Here is an 18,021-nt window from a genome sequence, read left to right as displayed (position 1 = left end):
TTTTAGATGCAATTTTTTATTTTTAACTATGTTTAGTCTTCATTGAGTACTTAGGTGTATTAAATTGATAACATTTCAGACATTGTTATAAATATTTTTATATATTTTGATTTTTTAACCAAATGTTCGAACTGTTTTAAATTCAAATTTGTTATTGCATATTGGTTCGATTATAGAACATTTGTAAACGTTCCAGAAAATTGATCAAATTGAAAACAGTTTGTTTGATTCTCAGTGGTAGGTGTTATATAACAATTACTATGGTTGTTGAAATAATGAATATAAATGGGATTTGCTTGCAAAATCTGTGTGGGTGAAGTTGCGGGTAACAGCTAGTTTTAAGCATAAAGAAACTTACAGAAGATGCTAAAATTAGTTCCCTTGTGCATTTATATACTTTTGTACATAAATTTATACATACATTTGTGTACACATAAACCTGTTCAGACAAACCTTAAGTAAAACATTGATGTTAACAGCCTCAATGCTTCTGTGAATGCTTTTCTTCAGTTTGTGTATAGTTCTGGATTTGGTCTCTCACACTTTCCTTTTATATATTCTTTATAAAATTTACTTCACTAATGTTCCATCATCTATTGGCTGATTTTAAGTGGGACACCCTGTGTAAGAATTTATTTAGAGTATTCTTGATTCATTTTCATGATCAAAAACTGATTAAAAGCAATATTTTTTTGCTCATTTAAATCTTAAGTATTAGAAATTAGTAATGTATGAAAATTTATATAATTTCTTTGAAAAATACTTTTTACAAACAAAACTATAACATATATTTTTAATTGTAGATTTGGGAAAAGAAACTCAAAGAAACAAAAGCAATTGAAATAAAAGAACCAGAACAAACAAGTCATGTTCTCTTACCATTGCAACAGTCATCAGGAGGCCAAATAGTACCTCCAGGTAAACAATATATGCTAATTGTGAATGTGTAATTAGTATGATTTAGTTTATATTTTTATTTGTAATTTAAATACAAAAGGCAATATCATTCAGAGTATGAAAAGCTTTTTCTCTTAAATAACAAAAAAAAAAAACATCCACAAAAAGCAAAAAAAATCAAATTTAATATCATAACTTTAATGTTCTTCTGATGAAGAATTCTGTCAAGCACTTATGTTCAACTGATATTAAATTTAAGTAAATTTAGAAAGAATAGAAAAAGATCTGTTGATCAGTTTTATCAGATCTGTTAAAAGATCTGAAAAAGAACCGTTCCTGGGGTTTGAAAACGTTTGTTTCGGATAGTTATGAGTTAGTAAGGAAGGAGAACGCACCGGTAATAGCTTAGAAAGAGTTGTTGTACTATTCTCCGGTGTTGTGATAAAGATGTATAGATCTGTTGATATCAGGATCCAAACTTATGATTTTTTTTATAATAAAAGTATATTGTCAATTAAATTAACATTTGAACATGCTATGTTAAAATGAAAAGTATCTTCTTTCCAATTTGACATTCCATGGATTTGATTACTTTTGGCAGACCTCTTAATTTCACAATGTTCCATTCCTAATACTTTGTTAAAATTTTTCTTGTCATACTAATTTATAGTAATATATTTACTTAGATACTATGCAAATGTTTTAAAATCAAAAGTTCTAATTTTAAAATTGGAATATATGTAATCAATCTTATGCTTTCCATGGATTTCTCTCTCCTGTTTTGATTTGTGAAAAGCTAACAATCTCTCAGTTCTGTGGGAATGAGACTGAGATTCAGCTTAAATCATCAACAAAAGAAACTAAAAATTTATATTATCTGTAAACTATAAAAATAACTCACCTCAAAGTTAAATATGTATGAAATCAAGTAAACCTGTTAAAAAAATGAAATTTTAAAGATGATAATTATTTGAAAAGATAAAAAAAAGTATATTTTTATTAAAATATGAAATAGAATCTACTTATTGTAATCACATTTGATTTGCATGTACTGATAACAATAACCAAGTGATAAAATTAAGCAGGATAAATAAATAAGATTTAATTTATAATTATAATTATAGATTATAATTAGTGAATTTTGGTTTTTGACTCTGACATTAAAAATGTGTTAAAACAAAACATGTATAACTTGAAAATTTATTAATAGTAATTCATCCAGGTTGTTTTTATGCTGTTTTTGCAATACCATCTTTAGCAACAACTAACATATGCAGTCAACTTACATTAATACGAATTGCTAGAAAAACAGTAGTTTGTTTGTTTTGTTGAAAATTTATATTAACAGTTTTCAGGGTTAAGGTTGTATAATTTAGAGTTAAGGATTAATAGATGATCAAAATTTCTAAATTATATTTTGGATTAATTTACTAATAAAGTTAATAAATTTATTTACAAAAATAAATTAATGATCTAAATTATTTTCAAATCAAACAAAATAAAGAGGAGACTGTATATGCTGTTTAAATATGGAGCAGTATCTCAGAGCGGTTAAATAAAACAAAGCTAAAGGATCTGTGATTTTTTTCTGTTGAAGATCATTTGACAAAGTAGAAAATATTTTTTTTGTAGAATATATTTTTTGGTACCAAAAGAGTCAAAGGACTCAAACTATTTTGTGCCAAACCTAGCATCACTGCATGCATCCCTTGATATGCAAACCAGCAAGTATTTGCATGTGACCACATCCATTAAAGGGGTGGGAATCCTTCAATTTTAACCCCTATTATTAGAGGCCAGATGGCCAAGTGGACAAGATGGCAGTCTATTGTGTGAGGGACCAAGGATTGAATTCAGACAGGTTGAAAAATCCCCAGGAATTTTCTGACGAGATACGTCAGCCCCATCCCTCACCATCTGGACGACCCACTGTGTGTCTGGCTAGACCCATAAAATTGCTCTGCAATCAGAGGTCAAGCCCATCTTTGCTTACTAGGAGAAGAAATTCTGTTCTAATCAAAATAGAATATTTATTATTAGTACCACTGCTTTTACACATTTTGACATGAATAATAAAATCATTGGAAATAGGGTTATTTCTTAGGGGTTGTGAAGGTAATTTATTCATTAAGAATTCAGAATTCATTAAACTAAACTGTTTAATTTAGTTTAATGAATTCTGATAAAATTTTGGTTTGCTTTATTACATGAAAATTAACATTGTGACAATGATGTTTTGTCAGGGCAATGGCAAAATTCACTTTATCAACATTTGCTTTAAGGTAAGTCGACTGTAATTGAATCAAGAATTGCCAGAGCCATCAAATAAATGTTGAGTAAATAATAATTAAAAAAGATTAATGTTTAAGATTTAAATTGCTGCTTAAGACTGATAACATTAACTGATAATGATTACACATTATTATGCACTATTAGTCATATGTGAGATCAATAGTGCTAAAAAAATAGCTTAAAAGTGACTATTATCTGATGATAACTATAAGTGAAACTTTTCATTTTATTATTTAATTATAAATAGGGTTCTAAAGGCAAATATCAACATCTAAAACCTGATAGTTAAATATTAAACCAAACAATTGTTGGATGATATTGGGCTGTTTTACCATACTATTAATAATTAAATGCTAAATAATTTGGCATAGAGGTAGGTAGTTGTTAGGTGCTATCTCTTGTTAACTTTAATAATTAAAATTAAATTAATATTTTAATAATTAATTTAGAAGGTTCTGCAAGAAAATATAATTTAGATATAACTGTGTGTGGTTATGTCTAAATTAATAGTTCTGGAAGTGAAGATTGAATAAAGGTCTGGATAGCAAAACAAGTGTATGGTAAGCAGGATTTGCAGATTTTAGTCCCATTTCAGGCTGATTTTCTTCAAGAACCGTCTAAATTAATAATTAAAATTAAATTAATATTTTAAATTGAACAAAAAATGGCTTATAACATCTACTTCTAGTGTCAAATTACTTAGCATTTAATTATTAATAATAGTAGTAAAATAACATGACACTATCTAGCAGTTATTTGGCTTTAAGTGTTCCATATTTTTAGGAAATGCTAATTCTGATGATGATAAACAACTTATAACAGTATCCATGATTTTAATAACATATTCTAATGCATTTTATATAGTCATTCAATATACAGGATGGTCCATAAAATCTCTTACTATTTTTTGGCCAAGATTTTTATATTTTTGGACTCTGGATCTTGGAATTTCAAGAAATGCAAAAAAATTTGAGGGCTTTTTCTGTATGTATGGATGTTTGTATGGGGAAGACACAATTTTGTTCAGTCTTTTTTTGAAGTTTAATAACTCCTGTGCTTTTTGTTGAAAATTTCTGAAATTTTGCAGGGAGGTTTGTGTATATTATAGGAATTGATGCTATTAAATTTTGTTTGGTAAAGGTCGAAGGATGAGAAGATAGAGGGAATTGTGTGTCATATCTCGAGTAGGGTCAGACTTAATGATGATTTTACTCATTATTTGCATTTACAACTTTTTATAAAACTCATCCCTATCCTCAAAATTAAGCCTTTTGTCATTTTATAATAAAAAAATATAAAAACTTATTTTTTGTAAAATATCATAACAGATGATGCCACATGTAGTGTTAAATGTTGCTGGAAAGTTAAGTACAGAAAATGGAAATTTTGTAACTGTATATGTAAAATAATGTCACATAAATGACTTTCATTTTCTGTTTTACAATCTCTTTCTATAAATGTATCTTATTTCCTGCTGCCTAAGAGATGTGCTGAAACAGTGGGAAAAAGTTTTTTTTTTATAAGGGGGCCTTTAAAAGCAGCTGATTTGTAAGCCGGTGGATTGTGAGATGCCAGTGGAATATAAAATTGATTGTGAAATGCTTTTCAATAAACATCAGTACTTGGAATGCATCATTGAAAGTGTCTTCTTAACTTTCAATGTTTTGCAGTAGTCCTCATCACTTTTGAACATGTTTATGGTGTATTACTTTTCTAAATTTCAGAAAATGATCAGCATCACTTTTGTGTTGCTTTGACTTTCTTTGAATAGATGAATATATAGACTTTCTTTGTAAAAATTGTAAATTTTGAGATCATATTTGTGCTTCAACATTTTAATTTCATTTACTAAATTCTCTTAAAAATTTTTATTCTTCATATTTTAGCAAATTTGAAAACACGTTTTTTTTTCTATTGTATAGCAGAAGCAATGGAAAAACTTTACAAACACACCTTGCACATTCAATCTATTAAAAATATTTAATACACATCAGAAAATATTCCCATTTCAATCAGCAATTTCTCTATAGATATGCTGAAGCATATCTATAGAGAAATTGCTATTTTCCTATAAAAATAAAACATAATTTCAGTGTTAGTATTTTTGATACCCTTTAACAAGTAAAATCTATTTTTTAATGGGTGTTTTTGTTTTTAAAATCATTAAAAATTTATGGCTAATGGAATTTTTATAAAGTTTTTTAATTAGTTGATTTATTTTTTCAGTTTTTTGGCAAAATTTAATGCTTTTGTGTTACTTATTAATGATCTTATGTATTATAAATGTGATGAAACAAGAACATTAAACTGCTTTTTCATAATTTTAAGTTTACATTAATGTTAATGAGTTAAAATTGAGCAAAGTAAATAGTTATTATGGTTCAAATAAGAAATGTCTTATGTTATGAATTCTAGAAGAATATATTGTTATCAAATGAAAACATTATTTGATTAAAATACTAATCTTAATGCCTGATGTTGCCTGGAAAATGTAATGAGAAAAAGTTTTATAACTTGATAACAGTTTATAACATATTGTAATATATATAATTATAATAATACATACACACACACTCACACTTTCTCTCTCTATACTTTAGTCATTAATATAATTATTAATTCAAATATTATTATTTATATGTATATATATTATAATTCATTATTTAATTAATTTAAATCTAATAATTTTTTTAAACTAATTGCCCAAAATAGTGCTTTTACAAAAAAAAGAAAGAAATCAGACATTCAGTAAGTTTGATAAATTCATTTATAAAACTAATTTAATCATATATAGTTTAACATTTTTGTGCTTAATTTTTAAAAAATAAATTGAACTAATTAAATTAATAGTAATCAATAGGAACTATTCTTATTTCTTTAATGTTCTAGGAAATGGTAACAATTTCCATTTTCTAGAGTCGGTCCATTCCAATTCAAAAACATATATTAGATTTATCATAATTTTATTAATACTAGTAGAAATGTTATTTTATACAATCAACCAAATTCTGGCTGAAAAATAAAATATTGAAATTTAGTGACATATTAAATTTAAATTTTAATGCTTTATCTGTAAGTATTACTTAGTTATAAAGAATCTAAAATATTAATTTGTTTATATTGATTATAAGAAAGTGAGTATCATTTGTTTTCTTTTATAACATACCGTATTTACTTGTCTATAAGATGATCTTGCATATAAGGACAAGGTGTGACTTTAAAGATCAAAATAAAAAAATCAGATTTATTAATATAACTCTAATTTTATTTCATTTAATCAAATAAAATATCAAATGAATGTAAATGAACACATTGTCCTGCAAAAATTACTGGCATTTTAAACTTTAAGGAAAAATCTTGTAAAATTGATAACATAATTTGTTCATGTAAAGCTGGACAATTGGGAACCTTTTTTGCCAATCTTTAACAGTTGAATTCACTCTCTGTTGATTACATTTATGAGTTTCTCTGATTATTAATTTTCGAAAATCATCTGTTTTCACATGGGAATGGATTAAAACTTATATCGGGCTCGCTCCTGTGTGATTTTGGAATTTCAATATGGAATTCAATTCAAAAGCTTTGCTTTTCCTATTGCTATTAATCTTTACTCCTGACAACACACAAGAATGATTCAAATGATCCAGATAAAATACTTTTGTTTTTAAACACAAGAAGGTGTGCATCCAGTAAAAAATGTGAATACATGGTTCACAAAAATTATATGCAAAAATGCAAAGAATCCTTTGCTTGCACATATAGGATGACCTAGGTTTTTGAAGCAGTGAAAAATGAATAAAAACCTTGTCTTATATGCGAGTAAATATGTCATTTGTATACATTGATTTTGACATCTGCAGTGCAATCAAGAATTAACCTGTTTGTTCTAACAGAGACAAGTTAATGATACAATTTTTTGTAATTGTTTATTATTTTATTAATATTAAAGATTTCTAGATTATATCAATTTAAATATGAAAATAAACATTAATAATATATTAAAAATGTAGATATATTTTCATTTTATAATAATTTAATTATTCTTATTTTAGCCCAACAAATAACTTTATCTCCAGCAAATCTGCAGCAAACATCAATTCAGTATGCACCTGGAGATATCAATCTTGTAAGTCTTATTCATTTTCTGTGGATCATTATTTACTTTCTTTTACTTTTTTTGCCTTTGGAATGATTTCAAATTTTGATGTTTTATTATTCATTAACATTTGCATTTATTTGGTATTTTACTTCTCTGTTGTATTTTAAATATAAAAACACAAACACACACACACACACACACACACAGCAAAAGAATTCCACTGCCACAGCAGTTGTATTCTTATGATGCAGATTGGAAATAATTATAATCATTAATTAGATTAAATATATCATGAAACTCATTAAAAATTAAAACATAAGATTCATTTAATAGCACTGATAAAAAGGATCATTAACTTTGCATTGATTGTACATTTTGCAAAAACATTTTAAAAGTAGGTATGATTAAAAATGAAAACTACAATTGTAAATATAAAACTAATATTTATATGTTTTATATTTACAATTGTGTGTATAAAAAGAATGTATGTAAAAAAATAAAATTCACTAACCTGGAAATAAATAGTAGATAAATTAATAAACAATTATAAGTAGTGGAGCTAATCCAGGAATTTCAATTAGACACTTTAGGTAAATTCTAACAGTTATCTAAGATGAAACATGCTTATAATGGATAGATAGGCATATTACAGTATAGGACTCAGGCTGGAGTAGGAATGGTATAATAAAATACAAAATTGAGGTAAAGTGGATGTAGTTCAATAGTGCTAAAGGTTTTCAAACAAACATATTTTCATAAAAAAGATGTTGGATGTTTAAAATAGAAGAAACCACAATATTTCATGGAAATAAATATTAATAGTAAATGAATTAATAAAGAACTGAATAGCTGAGCCAATTGAGGAATGTCAATTCATAATTATTCACTGAATTATTTCAATTCATATTATTATTGTAATCTTAAATTATTGTGTTTATATTTTTTACACACAAAAAAAAATTCAAATTTTGTAACTTTATAATTTGCATATTTCTAATTGTAACTAATTTGAATAAGATTAAAAATTAAAACTAACTTTTGAATATTAAATCAATAATATCTGTTAGAATTTAAGAAATTTTGATATAGAGTAAAATATGAGTATTATTGTTATGAATGAATAAATTATGTTTCTAAATACTATTTATCGTAAGTACTGAATATGAATAGGTTATTACTTACAAAAAGTTTTTAAATCTTAAATACTATAATTTTAAAATATAAATTACAGTATTTTGTTTTAGTTTTATTTTGGAATTTCAGATAATTAACAACTTTCGTATTTGTTAAAATAGGGAGGACAAAAAACTTTGACTCTTGCTATGCCACAAAAGGTAACAATTGCTATTCCTGGTCAAATGAATCATGGACCAATTCAAACTGTTATGGTATGTATTTAAATAGTATTCAAAAAATTATGTACATGTAAATATACATATGAAATATACATATGTACAAAAAATTAACACAAAAATATGCATAAAGGCACACATGTATAACAAATTTGTTTTTATCTATTAAATTTTAGTATATGTTTAGTAATGTGATTTATAAGTGTTTTTTAAAAATTATTTAAGTTATTTGTTATTCCTGAACTTTGTAAAATTAATTTGTGTTTTAATAAAACCATAATGACTAAAATTCAAAAGAATTGTGATTTTGTATAATATAAACTTTTAAAATAAAATTACATTTAATACAAATGTAGAAGAGTGTATGGTAAGTTCAAAATTCATTTCAAACTGTAAGTGTTTTAATATTGAAATGTATTTTAACAATGAAATTTTCTGAAATATGTTTATTATTAATGGGTGTCTTGAAAAAATCCACACAAAATACCTCATGCTCTAACACAGTGGCTCTCAACCTTTTTTTTCCCACGGACCCCTTTTCCTCTTAATTTTGTTTTTTTGTGAACCCCCATAGACATTGCACAGAAAGAAAAAAATCTTCAATTTTTCACTAATAAAAAAAGAAAGGAAAATATTCAGAAATGTCACTGTCAGGTGACATGATGCTGATGATATAAGATTCTACTGACAAACCCTGGCTTTATAATGTCTCTTTGACCTTTGTCAGTGAGATATATATGTCTTATATGTATTCAATATTTTAAATAATTTATATTTTAACCCTTATGGAAGAAATGAGTAACAAAGAAATTGACAATATACTACATATATACTGTAGAAATTTAATTCTCAGTAATTGTTCTGAAGTAGAATTACCCTATAGACCACTAAAATATCACTGTGAACCCCAATTCAGTATTTTTTCTTTGGACTCCCAGTAATGTTACATGGACTCTGGATGAGAACCACTGTGCTAACTAATAGCCAGTACTTTTTAATTATGCTGTATATGCTATAATTTGAAAGTGTGTGGAATGCTGTATAACATTCTAGAATCTTTTTATGCATTTGATATTTTTCTTCTTTCAAAATGGTAGTAAAGAAGCTGCTTTAAACCTAAGAATGTACAACTTTTACACATTAAATGAAACATTATGAAAAAGTTTACAGTAAACCATTTTTGCAAAGAAGGCATTTCAAAATGAACTATATATTGCATTCTCCAACATTTTGAGAATGAATTACCACCATAGAGAAGAGAGGGATCTGGCAGAAAAGTGAAAATTTGAATGAAATGCAAGTTAGAATGATTGAAAACAGCAGCAAATTTTGTATTTGGTCTGTACCTCTGAAACTGAAAACTTCATGTAATTGGTTCTGATAGGCTTTGAAAATAAAAACATAATAAATATCAAAAGAAGCAGGTAATCCAGGACAGAAGAAATATGTAAGATTATTGGCAAAGAAAGTACGAAAAATTATTTTGAAATTTCTGTGAGAAGTTCATTTTGGATGATGATTTTTATTTTGCTATTTCATACTAGATGATCAATGGTATTAGTAGATTTTACACCAGTGATATCTCTCTCCTTTGTACCTGCTGACATAAAGTTTTTCAAGAAAAAGAAATTTGAGGGCAAAGTTTTGGTTTGGATTTTGGTGGGATTTGACAGAACTATTATCAAGCAGAATGTCTTGTGGTTGATCAAGGAAGTTCTGACCATGCCAAAACCATACTGGATTACCTGTAATAAGAAAATATTACCACTTAATCCGACTCAGCCTCTTATGCAAAATATTAGATACATCCAACACACCTTATTGCTGAGAAACATATATTTATTACATAAAACTAACGTTTTCGGCTAAATTTATGGGAAAATATTACCTTTGTCAAAAAGGACAGTCCTACAAATGTACCAGTAATTAGGCCAATTAAGGACTTTTGGGCAATTCTCAAGGAAAGCTGTTTATGAAAGGAGTGAAAGGAAAAACACAAGTCAGTTGATCAATCATATAAAGTACTGTCTGAAAAATGTGAACCAGTCTTATATGGAAACTTTTACTGCACACCCAATTCAAATTAACTGTATTTGAAGATGGGGCCTTATAGAATCACAAAAATAAAATATAATGTACAGCTTTTCATTACTTTTCAAATGATTGTTTAGTTTATAGTTTCTTTCAAGGTAAAAACTGTTACTTGAACTTGTGCAGATTTTTCCAGACAGCCATTAATCTGTAAAATTAATTTAATTAATCATTTGTTTCAGATCATGAATAATTTGAATTTCTGTCTATAATTCTATTTATTAAGTGAAGAAGTTGTCTGAATATTTGTTATGAAGAAATAATTTAACTGCAGTAATTAAGATCCTTAATTTGTAAAAGAAACCCCTATTCTGTTTTAACTTGACAATGATAATTTAATCAAATGACAATTAATATTGGATATCTTATTAAGAGACTACTGTTTAATCTAAATTGTTGAATCTACAAACTTGCATACTATTATGAATTTCTGAAAAGAGTTGGAAATAAGTACAGGTAGCCCTCGGTTTACGCCACAGTTCCATTCCTACAAAAGCTGGCGCAAATCAATTCGGCGTAAAACAAACCCATATTTACAGTGAGGTGTAGGGTTAGGTTCTACATAAGTGAAAAATAAGCAAATAATTTTGTTTATTAATACAATATAATATAAAATATTTACTCACGTATAAGATNAAAATAAAGTGAAATGTTGTTATTAAAAATTTTAATTTCGGATCTCTTACATTTTTTGGAAAAAGGTATCCATCTTTAATTGTTTACATTTTTGTTTTCTTTCATTGAGAATTTCGGAATATGGTCGAATGGATATGATGATGCTTCTTTTTACATTTACACTTCACTCCCAATTATTGTCTAACTCACAAAGTTCATCTGTCGAACTTTTCATAGTTGAAAGGATACGTTAACTCAACATAGAGCTACAGGCGAGCAGAGACACTGATTGGTCGACCACCAGTTGCCGTAACGCATGTATAAGGTCAATTTGAGTGGGAAAATTCAAGGTGGCTAAGGAGAGATAGATATTGTCTGGCTAATAAAAAAAGTATCGTCTGGCCAACGAGAAGTAGATTTGTCTCACTAACGTTAGTTTGTGATCGCCGGAAGTAGTACTGCGTCGTAAGGTGTTTTCCTGAACAAACTAATATGGGATACATTCATTGGTGCTATGGATTCTGATGCCATTTATTGCACTATTAAGTTTGATAACTTGACTCGAAGTAACCTAAATGTTTAGTGTTTTAATATTAATTTAATGCAAATATATGCATACCCAATAATATTAAAAAGAAAAACTAAATATATTCAATAAAAATCTTTGTTTTAACGAATGTACTGTACAATGTCGCGGCTCGGTAAATACATCAACACTGAAATGAAAATCAGTCTGGCATAGGGAAAACGGGGAATTACACCGCGAAATTGCGAATTGCATAGTGACGTTATTGTGAATTGGCATAAATTGAGCTGGCGTAAACCGAGGGCTACCTGTAAATGAAAATTGACATTAAATGATTTAAACATTAATTTTCATTAATATTTAACCCTTTCTTTACCACCGGCGTAAAAATACGCCAGAGCGTACACCGTAATTTTTAATGCTAATGTTTAATTAAACATAAAAAATACTTTAAACTGAAAAAAAACGAAAAAAATGCGTTAATTTTGAAGAAAAAGCTTCAAACTTTATTTTCCTTTGTCTCGTCTTTCTGTGAAATATAACACCGATGAGTTATTGTTTACACAGCTGGGTGACCTTGAACACAGCTGGAGTCGGATTTCCCGGGGCATTCTCATAAACGTCTCGGGAGGACAAGGGTTTAAAGTAGGGTGAAGGTGAATTAATCGTATATTTTTAAATGTTTTTAAAAAATTGAAATTTTAATTGCGATTTCCGACCCCCCTTAATTAATTAAATTAATATATAATAAAATATATTAATTAAAAAAATTAAAAAACTATCGGAGGTCGTTTTTGACATCAAAAAGCAGCTTTTAATAACTTTACCGAAAAAAAATCCGTGCGCTACAACTTAGGAACCATGAAATAAATTTGATAAAAAACTCCCATTGAAAAACAATTGAGCCTTAACAGAGGCTCATTAAAATCGCGATAAAATTTTTTCGTGCGGACAAAAAATTCTGAAAAAATTTGGGGACCTAGAAAACATTTTAAAAATTCAAAAAAAAAAAAAAATTTTGGGAAAGGGCTGAAAGTACCGAGTTTTATGAAACTCTATGGAACTTGCCCGAGGTTTTTCGGGATGTTGATTTTAAAGGGTTAAATAATTTGATTTTGCATTACTTCAGATCTAATTAATCTTTTATATAAAATTTAAGAAAAATTTGAAAAATTTTTATTTTCTTATAAAATAATTATTAATAATAATTTATAATTCATAATTTTTTGAAAAATCATGACTTCCTTATTTAGAATTAAAATACATATTTCTGCACAATGCTGTTAATTATTAATACTTCATACTTGTTATCTCTTCATAAAAATTCAAATTTTTAAAAATAATTTGATGTACAGATATTGCGAAATCAGAGGTCTATCAGAGGCCAAATCAGTTATATTCTAACAGTTTTATATTATTAAAATTTTAAAATCAGATAAATAGTAATATCAAAGATACAACTTTTAACCTATTCGATGTTGAAATTTTTATTTGTTGCCTGTGATGCCATGTTGAATTTTCATCAATGTTAAGCCTAAAATTTTTTTTTTTTAAATAATAATCGTGTTTACTGTATCGTAAAAAATTATTTTTTTATGTTTCACAAACAAAATATATATATATTGAATAATATAAATACGAAAAAAATTTTATTTTAAAAGTTTGTTTTAATATAAAAATTGTGACGCGAAGCAACATCTAGTATCAAAGACGTTCCAATGTAAACACGGAAATATTCGGGATCGCCCACACAGGTCAATGGGGTCAACCTGAAAATTTTCGGGATCAACATAGGACAGGTTAACATTGTGCCAAACTTTATTTTGTATAGTTAACCACTCAGCAGTGAGCAACGACTATAGTCAAGGGCAGTAGTGACTATAGTCATCAAATTCTTTTGGGCAGTATCACCAAAAACTAGCGTAAAACTACCGCGCAAAAAAAATTCACATAAAACATGAATTATGTAACAATAAATAAAGACTTTCCTATACTAGACATAACTATTTACAAAATCTTTTTCCAAAATAGTACTGAGAAAAACATGTGGAAAAATACTTTAAAAATTTCTCATATTTATTCTCCACTACTTGGGATAGAACCATACCTGACTAGTCCACTGTTGACAGGTTAATATTTCATTTATCCATACCACAAAGATGGTATTTATTGATATTTTACTTATATTATCGTTTTCAGGAAATTATTAATATAAATATATTTATACAGTTTTTAGCTAAATTAATAATCTAAATATATTTTAACCCATCACTAATGTGTGTTCTAGATGCTTGATTTGTATGTTTTCATTATTACATATAATTTTGGATTATTTTTATAATTGAAATGTATTTCTAGGATACTATTTGAATATGATTGTGTTATATAATATTAAATTAATTTTAATACTGTAATTAATAGTCTGTACCTGGATCTGCTGCAACACTGTCTTTACCTTCAGAAATTGTTACAACCAGCCTATTTCCACAAGCAGCCCTTAATCAAGGAAATATTTTGAATCCTTCACATCAATTAAATGCTGGTAAATTTAATTTTTAGCATGTAATATAAATAAAATAAATACTTTAATTTCATTAATACTAATTTATGTAATAGTATTAACACTAACTAATTTTTTCATGTTTCATATTAGAGCAGACATGACAGTTTTTCTAATGTGAGTTGTAGGTAAATTTTAGATAAATATTAGATATTGTATACTGATTATATTTTGAGATACTGTGAAGTGTTGATACTAGACACTGGACTTTTCACATACACTTCATTTTCTGATATACCTTAGAGTACAGTGGAACCTCGCTTAACGAGCATAATTCGCTCCAGAATCTTACTCATAATTCAAAACACTCGTTAGGCGAAACAATTTTTTCCATTTAAATTAATGTAATGTAAAATATGATAATGTGTTCCATGCCAAAAAAAAAATACCCAAATATTTTATGTATAATAATTATTAAAAAAAAATTATACAATATACATTAAGAGCGTGAATCATCATTTTTTCTTTTAGCATGAAATGAATCAACCTGGAATGTGAATTTGATTTGCAGAAAACAAAAAAAATCACAGATGTCTGATAAACATGCCAAATGATATGCCAAATTCTTGGGCTATGTAAAGGCTATAATTAAATATTAGAAAATTAATTAATTTGACTAGATGTAGGCAGTTATGCTGCCATCTGTTTTAAATTTATTGACCAATTCCAAATTAAATTTTAGAAATGTCCTAAATTAAAAATTAATTATTTATAATTATTAAATTGTCACTTGTTATGTGAAATGTCGCTTGCTAAGCAAATAATTTTTTTTACAATTTGTTTTGTTTGTTATGCGAGGTGCAAGGTTAAGCAAGGTTCTACTGTATAGGCCATTTTTGTTTCATTTGCCAATATGCATTTTAGGCTAATGTCCCTCATCTGTTGGCTGATATAAGTTTTCTACAATGGTTGTAAATGTATTGTTGACATACATAAAACTGAACACCACTGTGTATTGTAAATAAAACAGTTAAAATTTCCTAAAACTTGCAATTTTTTAGAATGTTTTTCCAGTGTTAGTCTTCTGTAGTTTCTTTATATATCCAGTATTTTTTCATAGTCTTTAGTTTGATGCAATTGTATATTGATTTCTAGTAAATTTCAAGTAAGCAATCAATCTTTCATGAAGTCATGAGAAAGCATTTGATTGCAAATGAAGGTTAAAATAAATATGAACATATTTTATATGCATTTTTCAAATCATATAAAATATGTTCATGTTTATTTAGCAAAAGATAGTGTTTTCAGATAAAATTGATTGCTATATGTTCTTTAAAAATTAAATTTTTGGATAGCATATAAACTTTCATCAAATTTAAATAACTAATTTTTTGTTTTTAAAAATGGGAAAGAATAAATACAAAATGGAGATTGGCAATNTCTTTTAATTTGTTGATAAATAAATTTAATTATAAGTTTAACTGTTTGTTTTTGTAAAGTGTCATTTTAATAATTATAATAGAAATTATTGAGAATTTTGATTCATTTGTTCCAAAAATATTCATTTGAAATTCAATAAAATATATTATGATCTAAATAAGGTCACACTTACTTGAGTGAGTTTTAATTAATTTCACATCTAAAATTATTTGTTTCATTAAGTTTATCACTTGTTGACCTGAATTTATGTGTATTTTTCATTTGCTTATATTGATATTAACATAAAATATGGCAGTGTAGCTGAATTAGATATTAGAAGGGTGATGCAATAAGATGTATCTTATAAATATAAAGGCACAACTTGTTATGCAAATAAAATAAAAATAAAATAATTATTATATAACAAAACTAGTTTAATTTTGAGGTAGTTACAAATAAACATACTAAAAAATTGTGTAATTATATTGTTTAACAACTCAACAATAAATTAATTTAAATCAAAATCACGTTTCTTGCTGTCCAAAAAATATAAAGGCAGGTTCAGTTTTCTAACAATAGAGGTCATACTGTACTACAGTATAACTACCACATATTTCAAATGTTTATTTCTGTTATATATTGATGTAGATGAATTGTTTTTCATCATGGGACATGCAAAACTCTTAACAGATGTTTAAAAAGGCAAAAGGAAAATTACTCAGCAAAAGCAATTGCAAAGAAAATTAATTGTTCTCCAACTGTAATTTACAATTTCATAAAGCTTGGAGACAAATACAGACAAAAGAAATCAACAGGTTGACATCTAAATCTTACAAATAGAGAAAAATGTAGTATTTTGAGAGAAATCAAAAGCAACCAAACATCTTTATGAAAACTAGCATTAAAACCAGAGCTTAATGTATCAAAATCTACAATTGGAAGAATTGTTAGTATATGTCAGCATCTCATCTATAAGAAGAAAAAGCCTGCACCATCACTAACCTTCTAAGAGCAAAAGCAATTGCAGTGGACATTGGAGAAAATGGGATGGACAGACACATGGAAGCACATCATCTGGAGTGATGAGAAGAAGTTTAATTTTGAGGGACCAGATGGTTGGGCTTGTTATTAGTATAATTTGAGGGGTGAGGAAGAAATATTTTCAAAATGGCAGCAAGGGGTGACAATCTCAGTGATGGTATGGGGTGGGTTTAATTGGTTTGGCAAGACAAATACAGTAGAGTGTCGTTTATCCAAAAGCTGGTCAACCAAAACGTCAGTTAACCGAAAGCATTCCAGTCGGCAAATTAAAATTTTCGCTAGTGCTGTGACGCTGCAACCTTTGGCTACGTCTTGGGCTACTCCAATATTTTTTTTGTTGGTGTGTGTGTTTTAGCTGGCAGCACTGGTACTTTTGTGTAGTCTTTTTCTGAGGACTTTGTGCTATGCTGAATTGAACATTTTTGATACTAGATTAACTTCTAAAGTATTTTTTTTTTTTTTTTTTGTTTTTATATTTTTCAATATATTTATTTTGTTTGTACAAAATAAAGAAATAATTTTTAACGATACAATAGCCACGATTATTATTATAAAAATTTTCATTAAGCTTAACATCGACGAAAATTCAACACGAAGTGACACACAATGGAGAAAAATTTCAACATGGGATAGGTTAATATATTTTTTCATACATAACCAGCTATCTGAAAAATAAGTTATCCGAACAATCCCAGTTCCCAATTGATTCGGATAAATTTTGCTCTACTGTATTACATTCCTCAGTGGCCGAATGAATGCAAATCATTATCAAGACATGCTAGAAAGTTATCTTTTGCCTTGGGCTGATTTAATTGCCAGAAATCGTTGGTTTTTCCAACAAGATCCACACAGCTAAGTCAACTTGTTAGTGGTTTTAAGTAATGTAGTCCCAGTTATTGATTGGCCAGCTCATTTTCCAGATTTGAATCCAATGGAAAACCTCCGGGGAATCTTAGCTAGAGCTGTATATGCTAATGGGTGCCAATATAACAGTGTAGATGAGTTAAAACATGCAATTAATATTTATTGGGAAAAAATAACTACAATAGTCCTTTAAAATCTTACACAATCAATGTCATACTGTATCTACAAGGTTATAATGAAAAAGGGGAAGTGTATTGGTTATTAGTTGATTATTATTAAAGATTTATAACAATACTTTCTACTGTTCTAGTTATTTTGTATTATG

General features: G+C 27.3%; 1 protein-coding gene across 1 annotated transcript in view; it reads left to right on the top strand.

Annotated features, from left to right (window-relative positions):
- The window catches only part of LOC111634525 (transcription initiation factor IIA subunit 1-like), a 55,681-nt gene that overhangs the window by 15,224 nt on the left and 22,436 nt on the right, over nucleotides 1-18,021 (top strand). Inside the window, exons 3-8 of the mRNA XM_023379324.1 lie at nucleotides 804-918; nucleotides 5,902-5,937; nucleotides 7,242-7,315; nucleotides 8,584-8,676; nucleotides 14,294-14,414; nucleotides 14,489-14,549. Of these exons, the coding sequence (XP_023235092.1) occupies nucleotides 804-918; nucleotides 5,902-5,937; nucleotides 7,242-7,315; nucleotides 8,584-8,676; nucleotides 14,294-14,414; nucleotides 14,489-14,549 (500 nt within the window). The remainder of the gene's footprint in view (nucleotides 1-803; nucleotides 919-5,901; nucleotides 5,938-7,241; nucleotides 7,316-8,583; nucleotides 8,677-14,293; nucleotides 14,415-14,488; nucleotides 14,550-18,021) is intronic.

The sequence above is a fragment of the Centruroides sculpturatus genome, unplaced genomic scaffold, assembly GCF_000671375.1.
Source record: "Centruroides sculpturatus isolate CEXI.00-Female unplaced genomic scaffold, Cexi_2.0 scaffold75, whole genome shotgun sequence".
NCBI lineage: Eukaryota > Metazoa > Arthropoda > Arachnida > Scorpiones > Buthidae > Centruroides > Centruroides sculpturatus.
The sequence above is the reverse complement of the archived record's forward strand: the minus strand, read 5'-3'. Positions and strand labels throughout refer to the sequence as shown.